Below are 23802 nucleotides of genomic sequence, written 5' to 3' on the forward strand. Positions count from 1 at the left end.
CACCTATGATGGGGCACTATTCCTCCCACTGACACCAGTGTTGGGGCACTATTCCTCCCACTGATACCAGTGATGGGACACTTTTCCTCCCACTGACACCAGTGATGGGGCACTATTCCTCCCACTGACACCTATGATGGGGCACTATTCCTCCCACTGACACCAATGATGGGGCACTATTCCTCCCACTGACACCAATGATGGGGCACTATTCCTCCCACTGATACCAGTGATGGGGCACTATTCCTCCCACTGACACCAGTGATGGGACACTTTTCCTCCCACTGACACAAGTGATGGGGCACTATTCCTCCCACTGACACCTATGATGGGGCACTATTCCTCCCACTGACACCAGTGTTGGGGCACTATTTTTCCCACTGATACCAGTGATGGGACACTTTTCCTCCCACTGACACCAGTGATGGGGCACTATTCCTCCCACTGACACCAATGATGGGGCACTATTCCTCCCACTGATACCAGTGATGGGGCACTATTCCTCCCACTGGCACCAGTGTTGGGGCACTATTCCTCCCACTGAAACCAGTGTTGGGGCACTATTCCTCCCACTGATACCAGTGATGGGACACTTTTCCTCCCACTGACACCAATGATGGGGCACTATTCCTCCCACTGATACCAGTGATGGGGCACTATTCCTCCCACTGACACCAATGATGGGGCACTATTCCTCCCACTGATACCAATGTTGGGGCACTATTCCTCCCACTGATACCAGTGATGGGGCACTATTCCTCCCACTGACACCAATGATGGGGCACTATTCCTCCCACTGATACCAATGATGGGGCACTATTCCTCCCACTGACACCAATGATGGGGCACTATTCCTCCCACTGATACCAATGTTGGGGCACTATTGCTCCCCCTGATACCAATGATGGGGCACTATTACTCCCACTGACACCAATGATGGGGCACTATTCCTTCCACTGATACCAATGATGGGGCACTATTCCTCCCACTGACACCAATGATGGGGCACTATTCCTCCCTCTGATACCAATGATGGGGCACTATTCCTCCCACTGACACCAATGTTGGGGCACTATTGCTCCCCCTGATACCAATGATGGGGCACTATTGCTCCCCCTGATACCAATGATGGGGCACTATTCCTCCCACTGACACCAATGATGGGGGCACTATTCCTCCCACTGATACCAGTGATGGGGCACTATTCCTCCCACTGACACCAATGATGGGGCACTTTTCCTCCCACTGACACCTGTGATGGGGCACTATTCCTCCTACTGACACCTATGATGGGGCACTATTCCTCCCACTGACACCAGTGTTGGGGCACTATTCCTCCCACTGATACCAGTGATGGGACACTTTTCCTCCCACTGACACCAGTGATGGGGCACTATTCCTCCCACTGACACCTATGATGGGGCACTATTCCTCCCACTGACACCAATGATGGGGCACTATTCCTCCCACTGACACCAATGATGGGGCACTATTCCTCCCACTGATACCAGTGATGGGGCACTATTCCTCCCACTGACACCAATGATGGGGCACTATTCCTCCCACTGATACCAGTGATGGGGCACTATTCCTCCCACTGACACCAGTGTTGGGGCACTATTCCTCCCACTGAAACCAGTGTTGGGGCACTATTCCTCCCACTGATACCAGTGATGGGACACTTTTCCTCCCACTGACACCAGTGATGGGACACTATTCCTCCCACTGACACCAGTGATGGGGCACTATTCCCCCCACTGACACCAATGATGGGGCACTATTCCCCCCACTGACACCTATGATGGGGCACTATTCCTCCCACTGACACCAATGATGGGGCACTATTCCTCCCACTGACACCTATGATGGGGCACTATTCCTCCCACTGACACCAATGTTGGGGCACTATTGCTCACCCTGATACCAATGATGGGGCACTATTCCTCCCACTGACACCAATGATGGGGGCACTATTCCTCCCACTGATACCAATAATGGGGCACTATTCCTCCCACTGACACCAGTGATGGGGCACTATTCCTCCCACTGATACCAGTGATGGGGCACTATTCCTCCCACTGACACCAGTGTTGGGGCACTATTCCTCCCACTGATACCAGTGATGGGACACTTTTCCTCCCACAGACACCAGTGATGGGGCACTATTCCTCCCACTGACACCAGTGATGGGGCACTATTCCCCCCACTGACACCAATGATGGGGCACTATTCCCCCCACTGACACCTATGATGGGGCACTATTCCTCCCACTGACACCAATGATGGGGCACTATTCCTCCCACTGACACCTATGATGGGGCACTATTCCTCCCACTGACACCAATGATGGGGCACTATTCCTCCCACTGACACCAATGATGGGGCACTATTCCTCCCACTGACACCAATAATGGGGCACTATTCCTCCCACTGACACCAATGATGGGGCACTATTCCCCCCACTGACACCTATGATGGGGCACTATTCCTCCCACTGACACCAATGATGGGGCACTATTCCTCCCCCTGATACCAATGATGGGGCACTATTCCTCCCACTGATACCAATGATGGGGCACTATTCCTCCCACTGACACTAATGATGGGGCACTATTCCTCCCACTGATACCAATGATGGGGCACTATTCCTCCCACTGATACCAATGATGGGGCACTATTCCTCCCACTGACACTAATGATGGGGCACTATTCCTCCCACTGATACCAATGATGGGGCACTATTCCTCCCACTGATACCAATGATGGGGCACTATTCCTCCCACTGATACCAATGATTGGACACTATTCCTCCCACTGATACCAATGATGGGGCACTATTCCTCCCACTGATACCAATGATGGGACACTATTCCTCCCACTGACACTAAAGATGGGGCACTATTCCTCCCACTGTTACCAATGATGGGACACTATTCCTCCCACTGATACCAATGATGGGGCACTATTCCTCCCACTGATACCAATGATGGGACACTATTCCTACCATTGACACCAATGATGGGGCACTATTCCTCCCACTGATACCAATGATGGGGCACTATTCCTCCCACTGACATCAGTGATGGGACACTATTCCTCCCACTGACACCAATGACATGGCACTACTCCTCCCACGACAAAATTACAGTTATGAAGTAGCAACGAAAATAATTTTATGGTTGGGGGTCACCACAACATGAGGAACTGTATTAAGGGGTCGCGGCATTAGAAAGGTTGAGAACCACTGCCCTAGTTGGACTATTATTCACCATCTAATCCCGCTTAGGTTTTATTCACTTTTGGTACTTACCTATTGTGTATATTGTTTCACATATTGTTTATTGTCATTTGTGTAGTTGTGCATTCTTCACTTCTTATTCACCTTTGGATCCGGTCACGATCAAATCATGGTTAGATATTTGTTAAGACCCCATGTGGATCTAAACACATTTTTCTTTTGCACATTGTGTCACTGCATATATTGTTTTTATTTATATGTATATATGAGACCAATGTGTGATTTATGGATTATGAGTAGTGCAGCATCATTTCCTCTCATTGCATCTATTTGATCATTGGTATATGATTGGATGTTAGCAGCTCCTCTTTGATTTTTTGTATTATATTATAAGTAGAAGCACAGGAGGTTCACACCATTATTTATGCTTAGGCACCCCAGCATGTGCTTTTACGTTTGTGATGATTTTTGGTGACAAGTTTTTTTTGAGACATCCAAGGTCTAAAAGACCCTGGATGTCTCCCCTCTGCTGCACTGATTGTAATGTGGGGCACATCGCACCATATTACATTCTGTCCCGGGGATTTCATTAGAATCCCTCAGCGGGGACCCGGAAGTGGCATCATAATGTCACTTCTGGGTCAGCACGGGGAGGGGAGCGGACTTGTCCGCTCCTCTCCCTCCTCTCTAGCCAACGGTGAGCCGGGCCCGCAGATAGGCAAGCGGAGCCCAGGAGACCTCTTGCCGGGGGTGCGGAGAGGCTGGCACTGTGTGAAGCAATCGGTGGCAGCGCTGCCGCCGATTGCTTCACCTGACAGGTGAGCACTGCTGCTTGCCCGCAGCAGGGCTAAAGGTAGAAAGAAACTACCTGCCCTGCGCCCGGAACTACATGTCCCATGCGTTGGGCGATAGGAATCCAACATCCCTGCAGTACAATTACAATACAATTTAATACAGTAGGAAACACAGGGCCCTGCTAGTTAGCGCTTACAGTCTAAAAGGGAGGGTCAGTTGATACAACAGGTAAAAACTGGGTAATGAGCTGAAGGAGAAAATAAAGTACAGATATTAGGTGGGGGCAGGAAAAGCTTGTCTGAAGAGATGGGTTTTCATGGTTCGTCTAAATGTAGGCAGAGTAGGAGACACTTGGACAGATTGGGGAAGGGAATTCCATAGGATGGGAGAAACTCAGGAAAAGTCATGAAGGCAAGAATGGGAGGAAGTGACAAAGGATCTAGAGAGCAGAAGGTCTTAGGATGAACAAAGAGAACAATTTGGTTGGTATTTTGAGACTAGGGTAGTGATGTAGCTGGGGGCCGAGTTGTGGATGGCTTTGTAAATTGTTGTTAGTATTTTAAATTGAACTAGTTGGGAGACCGGAAGCCACTGAAGGGATTGGCAGAGAGGAGTAGCAGACACTGAACATGTAGTAAGCCTGATGAGTCTGGCAGCAGCATTCATGATGGACTAAAGAGGGGATAGCCTATGTAAAGGTAATCAAATGAGGAGGGAGTTACAGTGGTCAAGGCAAAACATGACCAAAGAGTAAATTAGAAGCTTTGCTGTATTATTGGTTAGGAAGGGGCTTATAGTGGAGATGTTGTGTAGGATGAGGTGGCGAGCTTTGGATAGTGTTTGGATGTGGGTCGGAAAGGTTAGTTCAGAGTCCAGGATAACACCTAGCACCTTGGCATGCAGGGACAGGTAGATAGCTATTTCTTCAATTTTGAGAAAGAAGTCGGGTAAAGAGGCATGTGGGGGAGGAAATACTATGAGGTCGTCGGTTTTGGATAGATTGGGTTTGAGGAAGAGGTGTGACATCCAGACTGATATGTCCATTAGTAGATTAGTGATGCATGTGGAGACTGATGGAGTGGAGACTGGGGTAGAGAGAGAGAGATTTGGGTGTCGTCAGTGTAGAAATAGTATTGTATACCCATGGGAGGCTATCAGGTGACCCAGGGAGGAGGTGTAGATCAAGAATAGGAGAAGTCCAAGAACAGAAGCTTGGTGGACCCTGAAGTAGAAAGGAAGAGGAGAGGAGTAAGTGAGATTGTAATTGACGCTGAAGGTGCGGTGAGATAGGTAGGATGAAAACCAGAGAAGAGTACAGTCACATAGACCAATGGAGTGGAATATTTTCAGGAGGAGGGAGTGCTCCACTTTGTCAAAGGCAGCAGAGAGGTCCAGGAGTATGAGTACAGAATAGTGTGTACTGGTTTTAGCCATTATAAGAATGTTTGTAAGTTGTAGGAGAGCAGTTCCTGTGGAGTGTTGAAAATGAAATTCAGACTGAAGGGGATTGAGAAGGTTATTTTCAGTGAGATGTTTGTGCAGTTGGTTGTAGAGTAGACAGTCAAGGAGTTTGAAGAAAAAAGGAGAGCAAGGAGATGGGACGTATGTTAATTCCAACCCTAGTAGTGGGAAAATAGAAAGGGATAATACCCCTATGAGACCCATCAATAATGAGAAGACAAACCCTGACAAGGGTATGTCTACTCCACACAGTGGTTGGACTAAAGTACAAAAGCCTTCTAAAGGTAAAAGGTAAATTTAAGCCACAATACAATAAATCAACCAGGAGGAAAAATTCTACTAACAATGGGGATAATAATGGATATTATATGGGTTATTGTTTATGGGTCTGGGTCTATGAACAATAGATCTGAACCTCATGAAGATTATGTAGATGAACACATAGGAGGGAGATATGTTGATTGACACTCCTATAATAATTCTAGAGGTCCCTCCAGAGGAGGATATAAGAGGTCCTTATCAAAATATGTTCTATAGCATCCAACAAAGTCTCAATGCATCCCCGTGCAAACTTATAAAATCTTCATGCTTCATAATAGCTTTCAACAATTTTCAAAGGAAAATTCCTCCTCTTCCTCTTTGTACCTCATAAAAATAAACTACACATAGTTCATTACCCTTATGACATAACTAACAAAAAAATATCCTTTATCCTTTGATATAGTGATGACGAAACGTGTCAGAGGTGACATCAGACATTGCCGGAAGTGTAGCGGTGGCCATTTTGGATGAGGACTGTTCTGAGAAAACACAACGCTAAGGAGGTCTGGTCTAAGGAACATATAAACGCTGATGTTTACTCTGCATATGTAAGCGCTTTTTAAATTAATAAACCAGAGTTTTTTGGAGTTGTTACACGATGGTTGCCTATTCTATTTCTGGGCAAATACTATCGTCGTGGTTGGAGCATTGAAAGCAACAGAGCCTGGAGTGAAGTTTATCTGATTAAAGCCTCTGTCCCTTGTCATTCTGGTAAAGTGCATGGATTGACATGTGATGGATCACTCGGCTGTTTTACTTTTTATGGTGATCACTGGTGTAGAGTGTCTAAGCACTGATCTGCATGATATGATGATTATGTGTTGACAATATTACACTATATTTGATTTGCATTTCTTGGAGGGTCTGAATTTTATATTGGGAAGAATTTCTGAAGGAGGACTTCACTAAGTCAAGAACTCATGTAAAGGAAGCTATTTATTCAAGGAGGGTAAGAGTATGAATTACGGACACTGTAATGACACTTGGTTATTTTTGGGCACGTTTTGAACACTATTGTGTGAGTACACTATAATTTTTTGTTAGTTATGTGATAAGGGTAATGCACTATGCATAGTTTATTTTTCGGACGTATAAAGAGGAAGAGGAGGAATTTTCCTTTGAAGATTGTTGAAAGCTATTATGAAGCATGAAGATTTTATAAGTTTGCATGGGGACGAATTGAGACTTTGTTGGACGCTATAGAGCAGCGGTTCTCAACCTGGGGGTCGCGACCCCTTTGGGGGTCGAACGACCATTTCCCAGGGGTCGCCTAAGACCATCGGAAAACACATATTTCCGATGGTCTTAGGAACCGAGACACCGCTGCTGTCTCCGGCGATGTGTGGGCGGGATGATACGCTGCTCCTGTCACCTGGCCACACCTCCGGGATCGCTCAGCAGCTCCGCCTCCTCGCCGCTGATTGGCCACCGGAACTGTAGCTCAGGAGAGGCACACAGGCGGCCAATCACCGGCGAGGAGGTGGAGCTTGGAGAGGAGGAGCCGAGCGGCAGCGCGCGTACATCAAAGAAGACCGAGGGAGCTGCCGGAGCGAGTGAAGAGGAGAGCGGCCAGAGAAGGAAGACAGCTGACAGGTAAGTGAGAGAGCGAGCCCAGGCTGGAGCAGGGGTCAGCAAAGTAAGTATCATTGGTGTCAGTGGGAGGAATAGTGCCCCATCATTTGTGTCACTAATACCAACGATGGGGCACTATTCCTCCCCCCACTGACACCAACGATGGGGCACTATTCCTCCCCCCACTGACACCAACGATGGGGCACTATTCCTCCCCCCACTGACACCAACGATGGGGCACTATTCCTCCCCCCACTGACACCAACGATGTGGCACTATTCCTCCCCCCACTGACACCAACGATGTGGCACTATTCCTCCCCCCACTGACACCAACGATGGGGCACTATTCCTCCCCCCACTGACACCAACTATGGGGCACTATTCCTCCCCCCACTGACACCAACGATGGGGCACTATTCCTCCCCCCACTGACACCAACGATGGGGCACTATTCTTCCCCCCACTGACACCAACGATGGGGCACTATTCTTCCCCCCACTGACACCAACGATGGGTCACTATTTCCCCCCCCCCCTGACCCCAATGATGGGGCACTATTCTCCCCTCCACCACACTGACATCAATGATGGGGCACTATTCCTCCCACTGACACCAATGATGGGGCACTATTCCTCCCCCCACTGACACCAACGATGGGACACTATTTCCCCCCCCCCCCTGACCCCAATGATGGGGCACTATTCTCCCCTCCACCACACTGACATCAATGATGGGGCACTATTCCTCCCACTGACACCAATGATGGGGCACTATTCCTCCCACTGACACCAATGATGTGGCACTATTCCTCCCACTGACACCAGTGATGGGGCACTACTCCCACTGACACCAGTGATGGGGCACTACTCCCCCCACTGACACCAGTGATGGGGCACTATTCCTCCCACTGACACCAATGATGGGGCACTACTCCCCCCACTGACACCAATGATGGGGCACTACTCCCCCCACTGACACCAATGATGGGGCACTATTCCTCCCACTGACACCAATGATGTGGCACTATTCCTCCCACTGACACCAGTGATGGAGCACTACTCCTCCCACTGACACCAGTGATGGGGCACTACTCCCCCCACTGACACCAGTGATGGAGCACTACTCCCCCCACTGACACCAATGATGGGGCACTACTCCCCCCACTGACACCAATGATGGGGCACTACTCCTCCCACTGACACCAATGATGGGGCACTACTCCTCCCACTGACACCAATGATGGGGCACTATTCCTCCCACTGACACCAATGATGGGGCACTACTCCTCCCACTGACACCAATGATGGGGCACTATTCTTCCCACTGACACCAATGATGTGGCACTATTCCTCCCACTGACACCAGTGATGGAGCACTATTCCTCCCACTGACACCAGGGATGGGGCACTATTCCTCCCACTGACACCAGTGATGGGGCACTATTTATCCCACTGACATCAGTGATGGGGCACTATTCCTCCCACTGATACCAACGATGGGGCACTATGCATCCCACTGACATCAGTGATGGGGCACTATTCCTCCCACTGACACCAGTGATGGGGCACTATTCCTCCCACTGACACCAGTGATGGGGCACTATTCATCCCACTGACATCAGTGATGGGGCACTATTCCTCCCACTGATACCAACGATGGGGCACTATTCCTCCCACTGATACCAATGATGGGGCACTATTCATCCCACTGACATCAGTGATGGGGCACTATTCCTCCCACTGATACCAACAACGGGGCACTATTCATCCCACTGACATCAGTGATGGGGCACTACTCCTTCCACTGACACCAATGACACGGCACTACTCCTCCCACTGCAAAATTACAGTTATGAAGTAGCAATGAAAATAATTTTATGGTTGGGGGTCACCACAACATGAGGAACTGTATTAAGGGGTCGCGGCATTAGAAAGGTTGAGAACCACTGCTATAGAGCATATTTTGATTTTGGACTTCCTGGGTGGAAGGGTTATTGTGGCGGCCAGGGGAGCACTATTATTATTGGATACACATTGTTATATTAGGGTGGTGTGGTTTACTTTCATAGAGGTCCTTATCCCCTACAGAGGAAGAACTATTACCCACCTTACAACAGAGGCCTTAAAAAAGTGGGGTGGGAAAATGATAGGGGAGCATATGGATATGATGTTGAAGAAGGAACCTCTGGTGGACAATATATGTTACAATCCTCTACCTCCTATAGGCCACCAAGTCAGCAGAATGTAAATCATATTTTAGAAGGGAAACACAACAGGAAAAGAAGTATAGATCCAGAACAGGAAGGAGAAGAATTATTAGAGTCCAAATAAGTGGGTGTAGGACAATCTAAAGGTATCATTAACCTCAGTTCAGTATCACTTAGTCCCGAAGAGGAAGGTGTACTCAATAAGGGTCTGAAATTTGCTAATAAAGCCAGATTAAATAAATTTCAAACCTTTATAGACATATCTAGGTTTGGTAGACAAATCAGTATTAAGAAACATTTCATATTATAGTAATAGGTTGACTTACAAACATACTTTTTTTTTTAAGCAAACCTTCCCTGTTCAATCCACCTAATAAAGGCAACTCCCTTATAGGAGTCTTTAGAGACATGGTCATTCAAGACTTAGAGAAACTTGAGATCAAAAGAGTTAAAGATGAAAGAGACAGTTACATCCCTATGCAGGGATGTGCAAATCCTATTGCCCGACGCCCAGGACTTGTAGTTCCGGGCACCGGGCAGGTTGTTTTTCCTTACATTTAGCCCTGCTACGGGCAAGCAGCAGGGCTTGCTTAAAAAAGCCATTGGTAAACTGCGGGGCGAACAGGCTACAGCTGTGCATGCTCAGTGTCTGTGACAGATCAGACAGCACACTTCCCCCCTCCCTCCCCACATAGACGGGAGAGGAGAGAGATTACGTTTTAATGGATATAAATAGTGAATTCTTGTGAGCTATTATGAATCGAGGTGTTCAATAAGTAACTTATAGTGAAATCTTCTTATTAAGTGTATAAGGTGCGCTGGCACTTACACTGACTCACTTACTAGTGTGTATGAATGGTAAAAGATGGATTGCGCCGCGCTCCTATATATTAATATATTCAACTTATACTTCTAAGGTAAATATCGATTTCAATTTCAATGTCAATACTTGTGACTAGTGGCTATAACACTAAACATATATAAAATTATACATATAAGTGATATACATATTAAATCCTAAAGTGATAGTGCCTTAATGGGTACTATGGTATAAAACCATATTGCACCTCTATATTGCTGTGATCACTCTATTCACATTGTGCAAAAACATATACAAATTGTGCACGTGCTTATAAAAAGTAAATAAAATTATATATAAAGTCTTCCAAAGTAAATGTGCAAGTGAATTTTCTGTTCCTTCTTGCCGAGTGCTAAATGGTCTCCCTCTGTGCTCACCTCTATATTTGCCTGAATGAATCCAGGCAAATACGATTTTTATCCTTCCAGGATAGATGAAATGGGATGATGCTCTTGCTCTAGCCGTCCCAGAAGGTGGACATGTATTAAGATGGATCCTCCTATTATCTCCTTTTTCTCCCTGTGTATCAATGAATACACTGACCAGCTCACTTGGGATCTCCCAATTCCCCTCCTGGGGTTGTTTCCTCGTTCACTCCTCCTTATGCCAGCTCATGGGGTGTTGGTCAAAAGGAAAAAAGCAGACCATAGCGTCTTATCCTTGTACATAAAGGGAATTTATTTCTGCCAATTAGGATATTGCTCAGTGGCATACAGCTCATGTGTGATCCAAATAAGCATAGATGGCAATCAAGAGGTAAAAAAACTCTGCAGCTGCCCCTGCAGTGCTGTCTGCCTGCGCTTGTGCTCGGATCACCTCGCTTCTCCAGTGCAATGTCGTGACGTCAGAGCCCCTCCCCTACGCGTTGCGTCACAGGGTCACGTGACTTCATCAGGGGGAATTTGATTGGAGAGAAGGAGAAATGATTGCTTTTACAGCCTTTATGGGTGTAAAAGCAATCAGTGTAAAAAAAAAAAAAAAAATCATCACCCCCCACAAATAGTACAGTTTCACCATGGTGACACTGTACTGCTAGGGTGACAATATGAAAAAAAATTAAAAAAAATAAGAATGTAAAAAAATAAAAGAAAAATGTAAAAGAAAAAGTTTACAAATTCTAATTTTGGTTTATAAACTAATTTGGGTTTTTTTGTTTTTTTTTGCTAAAAAGACAACAGAATACATTTTGGCCAAGATTTATGATGAAATATTTATTTGCAAAACTTTATAAGAAAAACACTTTTTTTCAAAATTTTTGGACATTTTCATTTACATAGCAAAAAAAATAAAAATCCCAGTGGTGAATAAATACCACCAAAATAAAGCTTTATCTGTCTCAAAAAGATGCTAAAAAATTCATATGGGAACAGTGTAGCATGACCGCACAATTGTCATTCAAAGTGTGATAGCACTGAAAGCTGAAAATTGGCCTGGACAGGAAGGGGGTAAAAGTGTCCGGACTTGAAGTGGTTAATGGGTATATAAGTATATACAGTAAGTAAGTAAGTATATAATTGAAATGTATTACATCCTAATGACAGAGAGACATGTGTTTTACTGAATAAATGTTCTACTATAAAATATAAAAAGGAACTTCAAACAATTATATCTAAGTGGTTAATATTGGTATAAAAAGAAGCCACATCAGCTTTGACTAAAAATGTTTGATCATCCATCTGAATATCTTTCAATTCATTTGACACCTTCTTGGTGTCTTTCAAGTGTGCATGAGTATGTGTTACCAAAAATTGTAAGAATGAGTCTATATATTCACTAATCCTAGATGTTAAAGATCCTATCCCACAAACAATCGGCCTTTTGGGAGGGTTTAATGGATCTTTATGAACATTAGGAGGAAAATGTATAATTGGAATTCTTGGGGCTGACGGAATTAGGTAAGCTTTTTCTTTTATCCCATTCGTATAACCTCCACCTTTGTTACAAATTTTTCAGTGCAACACTCCCAGGTTAAACAAATTAATAAAAAAAAAAAGTGAGAAATATTAACAACAGACACAATTTTTCAAGATAAACCATTAGTGGTATTTAAGAGGGCTCCAAATCGAAGAGATCGTTTAGCCTCTACTAAAAAAGATGCTTCTAGAAAGTCTTCTTTTTTATGGAGCTAAAACGTTTTCATCCCTGTAAGAAATGTGTGATTTCTACTGTTAATGGTATTAGGAAATTAAAATCATGTAAGTTTTCCTCAACTAGTACTAATAAGGAATATTCAGTCAATTCATTCATCTCCTGCAAGTCTATATATATAGTTTACTTATTAGAATGCCCTTGCCAAAAACAATACGTAGGTAGGACTACAAGGAGGCTCAGTGACCGTTTGAGAGAACATGCCTATAACATCAATGTTTTATGTAATTTTATAAATATATGAATTGCATAAGGTAATTTTTTGTTTTGCAGCTTCACAGCCGGGTGCCTACTGCGTATAAATAGTCCCAAATTCTTGTATGATTTTTCCTGACAGACTCCATGGCAGCATACGTATGCATTAGTCCCGCCCTCTCTTCTATAGGACCCCGCTCCCATAAATCTTTGCTGCTTGCCATTTTTGTCCTCCTCCTATGGACCTAGTGCAAGTCTTACCTGGTTCCTGCATACAAGATGGTACGCGACCAAGGCCTGGCGAGCCTCTCCAGGAGATGCGAGGTGATGCGCCGCTTGTCAGTTCCACGGGCCCCAGCTAAAGGCAGGGTATTGGACGCGGCAGATGGATGTGGTGCCAGGAGTGGTGGAGCAGGCGTCCCCTCATCAAATTCCAGTGTTCCCCAGCTCATAGTGGGGTGGAAATGGGCCAATGGCGGGTGAGCGGCACTTGAGCCGGATAGCCTGCTAATAGCAGGTGGCCACGTAGCGCCCTGATCGGACGAGGCGGTCTCCAAGTCAGGCAGTCATGGCTGTGCGGGGTTGGTAAGCAATGCCCATGTTTGGGTCTCAATTTTTTGCTCCTTATTTGTCTTTCCTTCTCTTTCCCTGGTGCTAGTGGGTGCCTGGAGCGCAATGCTGCGCTTCAGGCAGCTGCTTCTGAGTCCAGAGCTGTCTCCGGCATACTGCACATGCGCGAGTCAGCCTTGGAATGAGGCTTGGCTTCGCACATGCGCAGTACGGCAAGATGGCGGCGCTGGCACATGCGTGCAGTACTGCGGTGGTGATGTCACAGCTTTGGCGGCAAATTTAAACAGCTGTCAGAGTTGTTTTCCTTGGGAAATCCTGCGGGCTGAATGCGATAGCTTCCCCAAGCGCTGTGGTCCACAGTACCTGTCCCTCCTGACCCCCCCCCTCCCCTCCGGTGGTCTGCTGGGATTTTGCATGTAATGTTTTTTTTCTTACAGCTTGGCTGTAACAGCTGACTGCAGGCCTGGTCCTGCTTTAATACACCACCTGCAATCAGCCTCAGGTGATGGCCTGATTGCAGGAGTGAGACACTGGCTGCTGAGAGCACCCACTGGCCAGCACTGGAACTGCAGCCCACAAGGCAGGGAAGCCCCAGCACTACCAGAGATAAGACCATTCCTGACAAGAGCCTTCATAACCTAGCTACCTGTTAGTCGGAGCCTCAGATATTGAGGCGCAGAGTGAAGATCCATGTGTAGACTTCAATTTTGCCTTGGTCTCGCCCATAGTCAAAGCTGTCAAAGAGGCCCTAAAGTGGGAAGAAGCCGTGGAGTCTCCCCCTAACCACAGGAAATCATTTAAACGTCTAAGGAAGGATCGTCCAAACTTTCTGTTGCTGGAGGAGCTCGGGTATATTTTCACCAAGGAGTGGAACAATGTCAATAAGAGGGCCTCTTTGCTGAATAAAGCAGCCAAGCTTTACCCATTCAGAGGACGTCAAACATCTAGAATCGGCTCCTCTGGTGGATGTGGCCTTGATGAGACTAGCCAAGCACGTTATCCACCCTCTCGAGGATTCGGTGTCCTTCAAGGACAACTTGGAAAGAGAGATCGATTCAAGCGAATCTACACTATGGCTGGGATGACTTGCGAGCTGACACTGGCCTTAGTGGCCTTGACTAAAGCTATGGAAGTGTGGTCAGATAACGTGGATGCAGCACTCAGAGGAGTTCCGGAAAAGGTGGCCAGGAATTCAGGTATTTGGGAGCTGAGGTTGGCATCTGCCTTTCTGGGGGAGGCCTTGATCGACCTTACCCATCTGCTGGCTTAGGTTATGCTTTCCTTGGTGACAGCCAAGCGTGCGTTGTGGCTTCGGCCCTGGTTGGCTGATCCATACTCTAAGCAGGATGGTGCAATATCCCCTTTGAGGGTCCCTCCCTGTTTGGGAACAAACTGGACAGCGCTATGGCCCAGGCTACAAGTGGGAGGTCCGGTTTCTTGCCCCAGGATCAGTGTCTGCTAGGCCAGAAGAGGGCTCAGCCCAGAAGTCAAGGCTCAGAACAAGCTAGGGATGCAAGCCTCTACAAGCCGGGCAGCGAATTCAAGAGAAGCTGGAGGAGAAGCCGGTCATCTTTTCAAAAATCCTCCAAGAGCTCGACCTCTGGAGGTCGTGAAGCCACAAAGTCTTTTTGAGATTGGGCCCACTTAAGCAGGCCAGGTGGGGGCACGCCTTCACCATTTTTGGCTTGTCTTGGGGCGGCTTCAATCCGGGACGCCTGGGCCTTCAACATAATATATTTAGGGCATGCTTGGGCCTTCATGAGCCCTCCTCATCTCAGGTTCACCTCTACGGTCCTTCCACATTCCAAAGAAAGGAGGAAAATCCTGCTGTCCCACGTGGACTCTCTGCTGTCATGCCGGTTCTGGATGGTGAACAATTTCAGGTCATGTGGTCGCCCTTCTTTTTGGTCCAGAAGAGAAACAGGGCCTGGAGACCGGTTATAGAACTCACCCATCTAAATTCCTTTATCAAGAAGTCAAAAATCAAGATGGAGACACTGTTTACAATTCAACAAGCAATTCAACCAAGCAACTGGCTCCTGTCTATACTGTAGATATGGAGGACACCTACATTCATGTGCCCATTGCAAGAGATTTTCAGACATACCTCCGGTTCGCTGTGAACCATCGGCATCTTCAGTTCATGTGTCTCCCCTTTGGGCTTTCGACGTCGCCTTGGGTGTTTTCAAAAGTCTTGTTGGCAGTCGTGGCCCTGATCAGAACCAGAGGCATTCACCTGCACCACTACCTAGACAACCTGCTCCTACTGTCCCAGGACAGAGTACAGCTACCACAGCACAGAGCCCACGTCATCTTGACCCTTCTCAAGTTCGGGTGGTTGCTGAATTTGGAGAAGAGCCAGTTGGAACCCACGCAGTCTCTAATATTCCTTGGGGCTCATTTTGACATGATCAGCACCACCATCTCCCTGCCCCTGGAGAAGATTCCAGTGATCCAGAGCCAAATACTACCTGCCCTATCTTCCTCACATCTTCAAGCCCTCCAATGCCTAAAGATCATTGGCACCATGAAGTCCACAGCACCAATGGTGAAGTGGGCACAGAGGATAATGCGACCCTTCCAGAAAGGCTTTCTTCAACAGAAGCAGCATGGGCCTGGTCATTTTCATATCTCCCTCCATGAAGGAGAGCCTTCCTTGGTGGCTGCAGAAGAACCTGCTCAGTTGCCATTTGATTTCCCCCATCTCCTGGGTCACAATCACTATGGATGCCATCAACTCCAGATGGTGTGCTCTCTGCCAGTCAGAGATAGCTCAGGGCAGTTGGAGCTTTCCCTCTCTCAGGTTGGGGTTGAACGTCCTGGAATTAAGAACGGCGCTGTGTGCCCTGCAGGCCTTCCAGAACGAGGGAAATCAGTCCTCCGGAGGTCCGACAATTATGACGACAGTGTCCTACATAAGGAGACAAGGAGGGACCCACAGCCTGTCCCTCTTGTGAGAGGTAGAGCCAATCATGGCTTGGACCCAGAGAATCCTGTCCAGCATTTTGGTAGTATACATCCCCAGAGTCCAGAACTCGCAAGCAGACTTCTTTTCCAGGGTTCAATTGGACAACATCGAGTGGTCTGTCAACATAGAAGTTTTCAAGTAGATACTGACCCTTTGGATCAGTTCGGAAGTCGACCTGTTTGCCTCCCCGTGCAACAGCAAACTGGGGATGTTCTACACCAGGAATCGCTGTCCCCAAGCCTTCGGGGTAGATGCTGTGACAGATCTGTGAAAGGTTTCGCACAGCCTATGCTTTTCCCCTGGTCCCTCTCATCTTCAGGCTTCTTTGGAGGCTCAGAGCAGAAACAGTGGAGGTAGTGGCTGTAATTCCATACTGGCCAAACAGACCATGGTTCTGTTTTTGGCACAGCTCTGCTTTCAGGGTCCAGATTCTCTCCCTCTCAGGCCAGATCTACTGTTGCAGGGGGCCATTCTTCACCTTTGCCCAGCCCGGCTTCATCTAATGGTCTGGTTCATGGGAGGGGAAGGTTGGAGGCCTTAGGCTGTCTGGCTGAAGTCATCCCTACCCTGATGAATGCCAGAAGACCAAGTACCAGCAGGGTCTATAGAAGAGTCTGGTCTAAGTTCATAGACTATATCTTGACTGTGAATGGATCCTTTAGTAATCCGAGGGATCAGGGTGTCCTGGGATTCCTTAAGTAAGGCCTGGACCTGCCCCTGTCTCTCAGCACCCTCAGGGTTCAAGTGTCAGCCATCTCAGCCTTTACTGGAGTATCATGGGCCGACTACTGTTTGGTTTGGCAATTCTTCAAAGGGGCAGTGAGGTTGAGGCCCCAAAGGAAACCGAGGTTCCCAAAATGGGACCTGCCGCTTGTCCTCGACTTCTTCACTGGGGGCGTGCCAGAATCAGCTAGGCCTTTCATAGTGTCAGGGATTTAAGGGCTTGCCGCGGCGCACGGGTCTGCGCATGTGCAGATTGCCTAGGCGCACCACTGTGCAGGCACTAGGACCTGGGCATCCGCGGTGCAAATTGCGGCCGCACATGTGCACTAGCGCACACGGGCGCGTGCCTAGCACCAATGACGGCGCAGGGCACACTATTTAAACCAGCCATGCAATGATCAGGTTGCCGTAAGGTCTAGTTCTCTGTGCATCTGTTCCTGTGAAAAGTTACCTAGTTGCCGACCTGCCTGATCCTGATTCCTGTTGACCGTCTCCTGCTCTGATCCCCGGCTCGTCCCTGACTACTCTTCTGCCTACTCCTATGCTGTTTGACCTCCTGTTGCTGAACCTTGGCTCATGATCCGTTTACTCCTTGCCCACTGCTCTGTACCGATCTGCCTCCACCGTTACCAACCCGGCTTGTCTGACCACGCAATACTCCATACTGTCATCCATCCCGCACGGATCCAGTTACTCCTGTCCGGACCTGCCAGCCCCTTCACATCAGGCTCTCCCCTGGCACATACCCTTGGCGGACCCCTCTACCACAGTTGGGTGCACTCAGGGGCCGCGACCTGGTTTCAGTCTCGCGCCAAGTCCATCCCCACCATCAGGGGCTCTGGTGAAAAGGCAAACTGGGGCTTAGACTCCGCGCCCTGGGGTATCCCGTTCTGTGGGTCACTGGAGATCCCGCCGGGTGGTGCCTGAAACATAGTGAGGGAGCTTTCCATCAAGGCGGCCTTTCTGGTGGCAGTTACATCAGCAAAAAGAGTCTTCGAAATTGAGAACCTTGGCTATAAAGAGCCGTTTTTGGCATTCTTCCCGGATCGAGTGGTCTTCATCCCTATGCGGGGTTCTAATCCTAAAGTGACCTTAGTCTTCCACGAGAACCAAGAGATTGTCCTGCCAACATTAAGAGCCTTGGGAGTCAATGACGCTCACCCCCTGGATGTAGTTGAGACCTTAAGTCTATACTTGCGGGTCACAGCATCCTTCTGCAGGTCGGACCGTCTATTCATCCTTTTCCATGGGAAGAGTAAAGGAGATCGGGCATTTCCTAGGATCGTCCAGGCCATCCAAATTGCCTACAGAGCTAAGGGCTTGGCGCCTCTGAAGGTGGTGACCACACACTCAACCAGAAGTGTGGCAACATCCTGGGCGTCTTCCTGACATGTTGCCCATGAGATAATCTGCAGAGAGGCCTCATGGTCCTCAATCAACCCTTTTATGGCTTATTACTGTGTAGAGCCTGCCTCTTTATCTTCTGTTAATCTTGGTTTGGAAGTCCTGTCTGTGTACCTGGCAAATTAAAGACTTTGAGTAACTGCCAACCCATGTGTGTATGTCTAGTTATTTCCCATACTTATGCTGCCATGGAGTCTGTCAGGAAAACTGAAAATTTTCTATCAAATTTTTACCGTAATTTTCCTTTCCTGATGGACTCCATGGCAGCAGGAGTACCCTCCCAATGCCATGAGTAGGCTAGTTATGGAACACAGCCTCTGGTAAGGAGCAAAGATTTATAGGAGTGAGGTCCTATAGGAGAAGATAGGGCGGGACTAACCCATATGTATGTTGCCATGGAGTCCATCGGGAAAGGAAAATTATGATAAGTATTTGATAGGAAATTTTCTATTATCTTCACAGTTGTAATGTACTCCAATTCCAAAGTGTTGCTCAGACACCCAGTGCTTCAGTGATATATCCTGCCAAAGTTATTCAGGTGTATCCACCTTCACCAGCTGTGCTCTCACCTGGTATACAGGTGAAACTCCAAAAATTAGAATATCGTGCAAAAGTTAATTTATTTCAGTAATGCAACTTAAAAGGTGAAACTAATATATGAGATAGACTCTTTACATGCAAAGCAAGATAGTTCAAGCCGTGATTTGTCATAATTGTGAGGATTATGGCTTACAGCTCATGAAAACCCCAAATCCACAATCTCAGAAAATTAGTATATTACATGCAATCAATAAAACAAGGATTGTACATAGAACAATATCGGACCTCCGAAAAGTATAAGCATGCATATGTACTCAGTACTTGGTTTGGGCCCTTTTTGCAGCAATTACTGCCTCAATGCGGCGTGGCATGGAAGCTATCAGCCTGTGGCACTGCTGAGGTGTTATGGAAGACCAGGAAGCTTCAATAGCGGCCTTCAGCTCTTCTGCATTGTTCGGTCTCATGTCTCTCATCTTTCTCTACGCAATGCCCCATAGATTCTCTATAGGGTTCAGGTCAGGCGAGTTTGCTGGCCAATCAAACACAGTAATCCCACGATTATTGAACCAGGTTTTGGTGCTTTTGGCAGTGTGGGCAGGCGCCAAGTCCTGCTGGAAAATGAAGTCAGCATCCTGACTTCAAAAAAATTATAAAAACCTTGATCACCCCCCCCCCCCACGGCAGTACAATGTTACCATGGTAACATTGTACTATTCTGATAAAAGTATTAAAAAAGTTTTAAAAAACTTACATTAAATACCATATTGAGAATTTATAAAAAAAATTAAGCAGTGGCTCTGGGAAAAGCGATGTAATCTTGCGTCACTTCCTATTTTGGGGTGTGAACGTGCCTGCACCCCCGCTGACCTCCGGTCGGTCCAGGGAGAGAAGAGAGTACACAGCACTGAGTAAAAGCACTACATTTTACACACACACATTAGATTAGCACATTTAACCCTTTGAGTGCCCCGTCACCCAGCCAGTGCCATTAGTACAGTGTCAGAATATGGAATTTTTCTCTAATCACTGTATTCCTGCCATTAGCGACATCAGATAGCAACAGGGTCAGTAAGTTCCCCTTTCAGCCAGGATCAGCTAGTGTTAGATCACCTGCACACTATCGTGCTCACGCTATAGGTCGCTGATCACTCCCATTACTAGTATAGTGTTTGTAAGGATATATGTGATCATGAACAGAACTATATTAGTGCCTGCTTTGTATATTGTCCCCAAAAATGCAGTGTAAGCAGGATTGGCCCCATTCGCTGCCAGCACTAGCGTTTAGCCCCCTCACTGTTTTTCACAGAAGATTTCTACCAATTGATTGTGGGCCAAGGCCAGTGGGGTATCTTGGTTTTGTGCTGCCCTAGGCAAGACTAAAATCGGGCACCCCTCCATCTAAATTTGTCCCACCCCTTCCTGTTTAAGACTCACCATTTCATCTGTAAACTCCACCCCTTCCTCTTTAGGCTCCATCTCTTCTTCTCTGTACATAGATAACGAGTGCATATATTTTGCCCCACCATTGGTGTCAGTGGGAGGAATAATGCCCCATCTTTGGTGTCAGTGGGAGGAATAGTGCCCCATCATTGGTGTCAGTGAGAGGAATAGTGCTCCATCATTGGTGTCAGTGGGAGGAATAGTGCCCCATCATTGGTATCAGTAGATGGAATAGTGCCCCATCATTGGTGCCAGTGGAAGGAATAGTGCCCCATCATTGGTGTCAGTGACACCAATGATGGGGCACTATTCCTCCCACACTGACACTAATGATGGGGCACTATTACTCCCACTGACACCAATGATTCTTACATTGCTGACCCGTCCTCCAGGCCAGACTCCCTTCCTCCTCCATCCACTGCCAGCATATGTGTAGCAGCACCCTCTGCTCTGCTCTCCCCAGATCCTGGCCGCACGGCACAGACACTTATTGATCAGCTGTCTTCCTTCTCCGGCCGCTCTTCACTGGCTCCGGCCACTCCCTCACACCGATCAGCTTCCACGTGCTGCCACTCCGCTCCTCCTCTCTGCCTGTGTTCTTTCTTTGGCCTACAGATCCAGTGGCCAATCACTGGTGAGGAGGCGGAGCTTGCAGAGGGAGGGACAGGCTGCCATAGGCCACCCAGTGATCCCAGGGTGTGGCCAGATAAGAGAGGGGTGGGTTCGCATGTCACCCAGAGGAAGGAATATCCCCACCCACATCGCAGCATCTGTGATCCATCATCCACCCGGGAAATTAGTAGGACACCAGACATCCTTTCTACTCCTCCTCCAGCATTGCTTTCGTGGATCGGATCGAAGTGGGACTCATGTAAGCTACATAACAGCCCCTGTCCTAAGTGTCACTTCTATGGGAAGGGAAGGGGGGATATTTACATTCCCTGTGATAGCAATAAAAGTGATAGAAAAAAAAATGAAAGGGACAGTGTAAAATTCTAAAAAAAAAAAAAAAATCAAAATAACTAATAAAAAAAAATTAGGCACCCTTGCCCCCCTGCATGCATCCGCAAGCGTTCACCCCGTACTGGTATGTAAACAGCGGTTGCACCATGCATGTGAGGTACTGCAGCAAACGTCAGATCGAGGGCAGTAATTCTAGCACTAGACCTCCTGTGTAGATAATAGGGGTACACCGAAATGACCCATTTTTGGAAAGTAGACATCCCAAGGAATTTGATAAGAAGCATTGTGAGTATTTTGCAGATCTCGTTTGTTGCCACAAGTTTTTGGAAAATGAAGAAAAAAATCAAAACCTATTTTTTCTTTTCTTTTTTTATATTTCAAAACCTTGTGAGAAAAAATTATATCTGCAAAATACTTACCATGCCTCTTTTTAAATTCCTTGGGGTGTCTACTTTCCAAAAAGGGGTCATTTTGGGGGGTTTGGTGCTATCCTGGCATTTCAGGGCCTCCAAAACTGTGATAGGTAGTGAGGAAGTGAAATGAGGAAGTTACGCACCTTCAGGCTTTCAAAGTGGTCATTGGATTTCAAGCTCCTGTATGTGGCTAGGCCCCCAAAAAGTCTCACATATGTGGTATCCCCATACTCGGTAGAAGTAGCACAATGTATTTTGGGGTGTAATTCCACATATACCCATATCTTGTGTGAGCAATATATCATTTAAGTGACAACTTTGTGTAAAAAAAACAAAACAGTGTTTGTCATATTCCAAAAATTTGTGGAAAAAAATAAATCTTCCATGGACTCAGTATGCCTCTCAGCAGATAGCTTAGGATGTCTACTTTCCGAAAAGGGATCATTTGGGGGTGTTTGTACTGTCCTGGTATTTTAGCACCTCAAGAAATGTGATAGGCAGTCAGAAAGTAAAAGCTGTGTAAATTTTCAAATTATTTTTACCATAGATTGTAAATGCTATAATTTTCACACAAAGCAATCAATATACACTTATTGGGATTTTTTTCCAAAAACATGTAGCAGAATACATTTTGGCCTAAATTTATGACAAAATTTGAGTTTTTTGGATATTTTGTATGACAGAAATGAGAAAATATAATTTTTTTAAAAATTAAAAAAATTTGGGGTTTTTTTTGGTTTATAGCGCAAAAAATAAAAGGCGCACAGGTGATCAAATACCACTGAAATAAAGCTCTATTTGTGTGAAAGAAAGGACATAAATTTTGTTTGGGTTCAGCTTTGCATGACCACGCAATTGTCTGTTAAACTAGTGCAGTGCTGTATAGCAAAAAAATGGCAGAAATTGTAGTATCTATACCAGCAATGGGCAAACTACGGCCCGGCGGACCTTTTAATCCGGCCCGCGGAGCTAGGCTCCCGCTAGGCTCCTCTCACAGTCCGCCCTGAAGACCGGTGTAGCATGAAAATCTGTCTCCTATGAGGATCTGTCCCCCTCGACGTATCTGCGCATGTGCCGGAGATCGCCGATTGGCTGCTAATGCCTGAAACTGGCACATGCGCAGATACGTCGAGGGGGACAGATCCTCATAGGAGACAGATTTTCATGCTACACCGGAATGGAGCGGGAGCACTGCGAGAGGAACGCGCGGAGCAAAGGTAAGTGAATTGACACGGGGGACTTGGGGGCTTAATATGGGGAATGAATTACTATAGGGGGGATGAATTACTATAGGGGGGATGAATTACTATGGGGGATGAATTACTATAGGGGGGATGAATTACTATAGGGGGGATATGGGGAATGAATTACTATGGGGGATGAATTACTATAGGGAGGATGAATTACTATAGGGAGGATGAATTACTATATGGGGGATATGGGGGATGAATTACTATGGGGGATGAATTACTATATGGGGGATGAATTACTATAGGGGGGATGAATTACTATATGGGGGATGAATTACTATGGGGGATGAATTACTATATGGGGGATGAATTACTATGGGGGATGAATTACTATGGGGGATGAATTACTATATGGGGGATGAATTACTATATGGGGGATGAATTACTAGGGGGGATGAATTACTATGGGGGATTAATTACTATAGGGGGGATTAATTACTATATGGGGGATGAATTACTATATGGGGGAGGAATTACTATATGGGGGAGGAATTACTATATGGGGGATGAATTACTATATGGGGGATGAATTACTATGGGGGATGAATTACTATATGGGGGATGAATTACTATATGGGGGATTAATTACTATGCTTACTATGGGGGAATATTACTATACTTACTATGGATGACACATACACATCATTCATCTACTCTTGGTCTGGCCCCCGGGTCCAATATATGAACCCATTGCGGCCCTCAAGTCAAAAAGTTTGCCCACCCCTGATCTATAC

At 46.7% G+C, this 23802-nt stretch overlaps 1 protein-coding gene across 5 annotated transcripts in view; it reads left to right on the forward strand.

Moving 5' to 3' along the window:
- Positions 1-23802, forward strand: part of SEMA6B (semaphorin 6B) — a 1127599-nt gene that overhangs the window by 67851 nt on the left and 1035946 nt on the right. For 3 of the 5 annotated variants that reach the window (XM_089687856.1, XM_089687854.1, XM_089687858.1), the window contains exon 2: positions 6219-6363. The exons of 1 other annotated variant lie outside the window; for it this stretch is intronic. In XM_089687856.1, coding sequence (XP_089543982.1) covers positions 6283-6363 — 81 coding nt within the window. In that variant the 5' untranslated portion in view covers positions 6219-6282. The remainder of the gene's footprint in view (positions 1-6218; positions 6364-23802) is intronic. One more of the 5 variants, XM_089687855.1, reaches the window with a different exon arrangement.

The sequence above is a fragment of the Staurois parvus genome, unplaced genomic scaffold, assembly GCF_062004578.1.
Source record: "Staurois parvus isolate SC_StPar_1 unplaced genomic scaffold, SC_StPar_1.0 ptg000439l, whole genome shotgun sequence".
NCBI lineage: Eukaryota > Metazoa > Chordata > Amphibia > Anura > Ranidae > Staurois > Staurois parvus.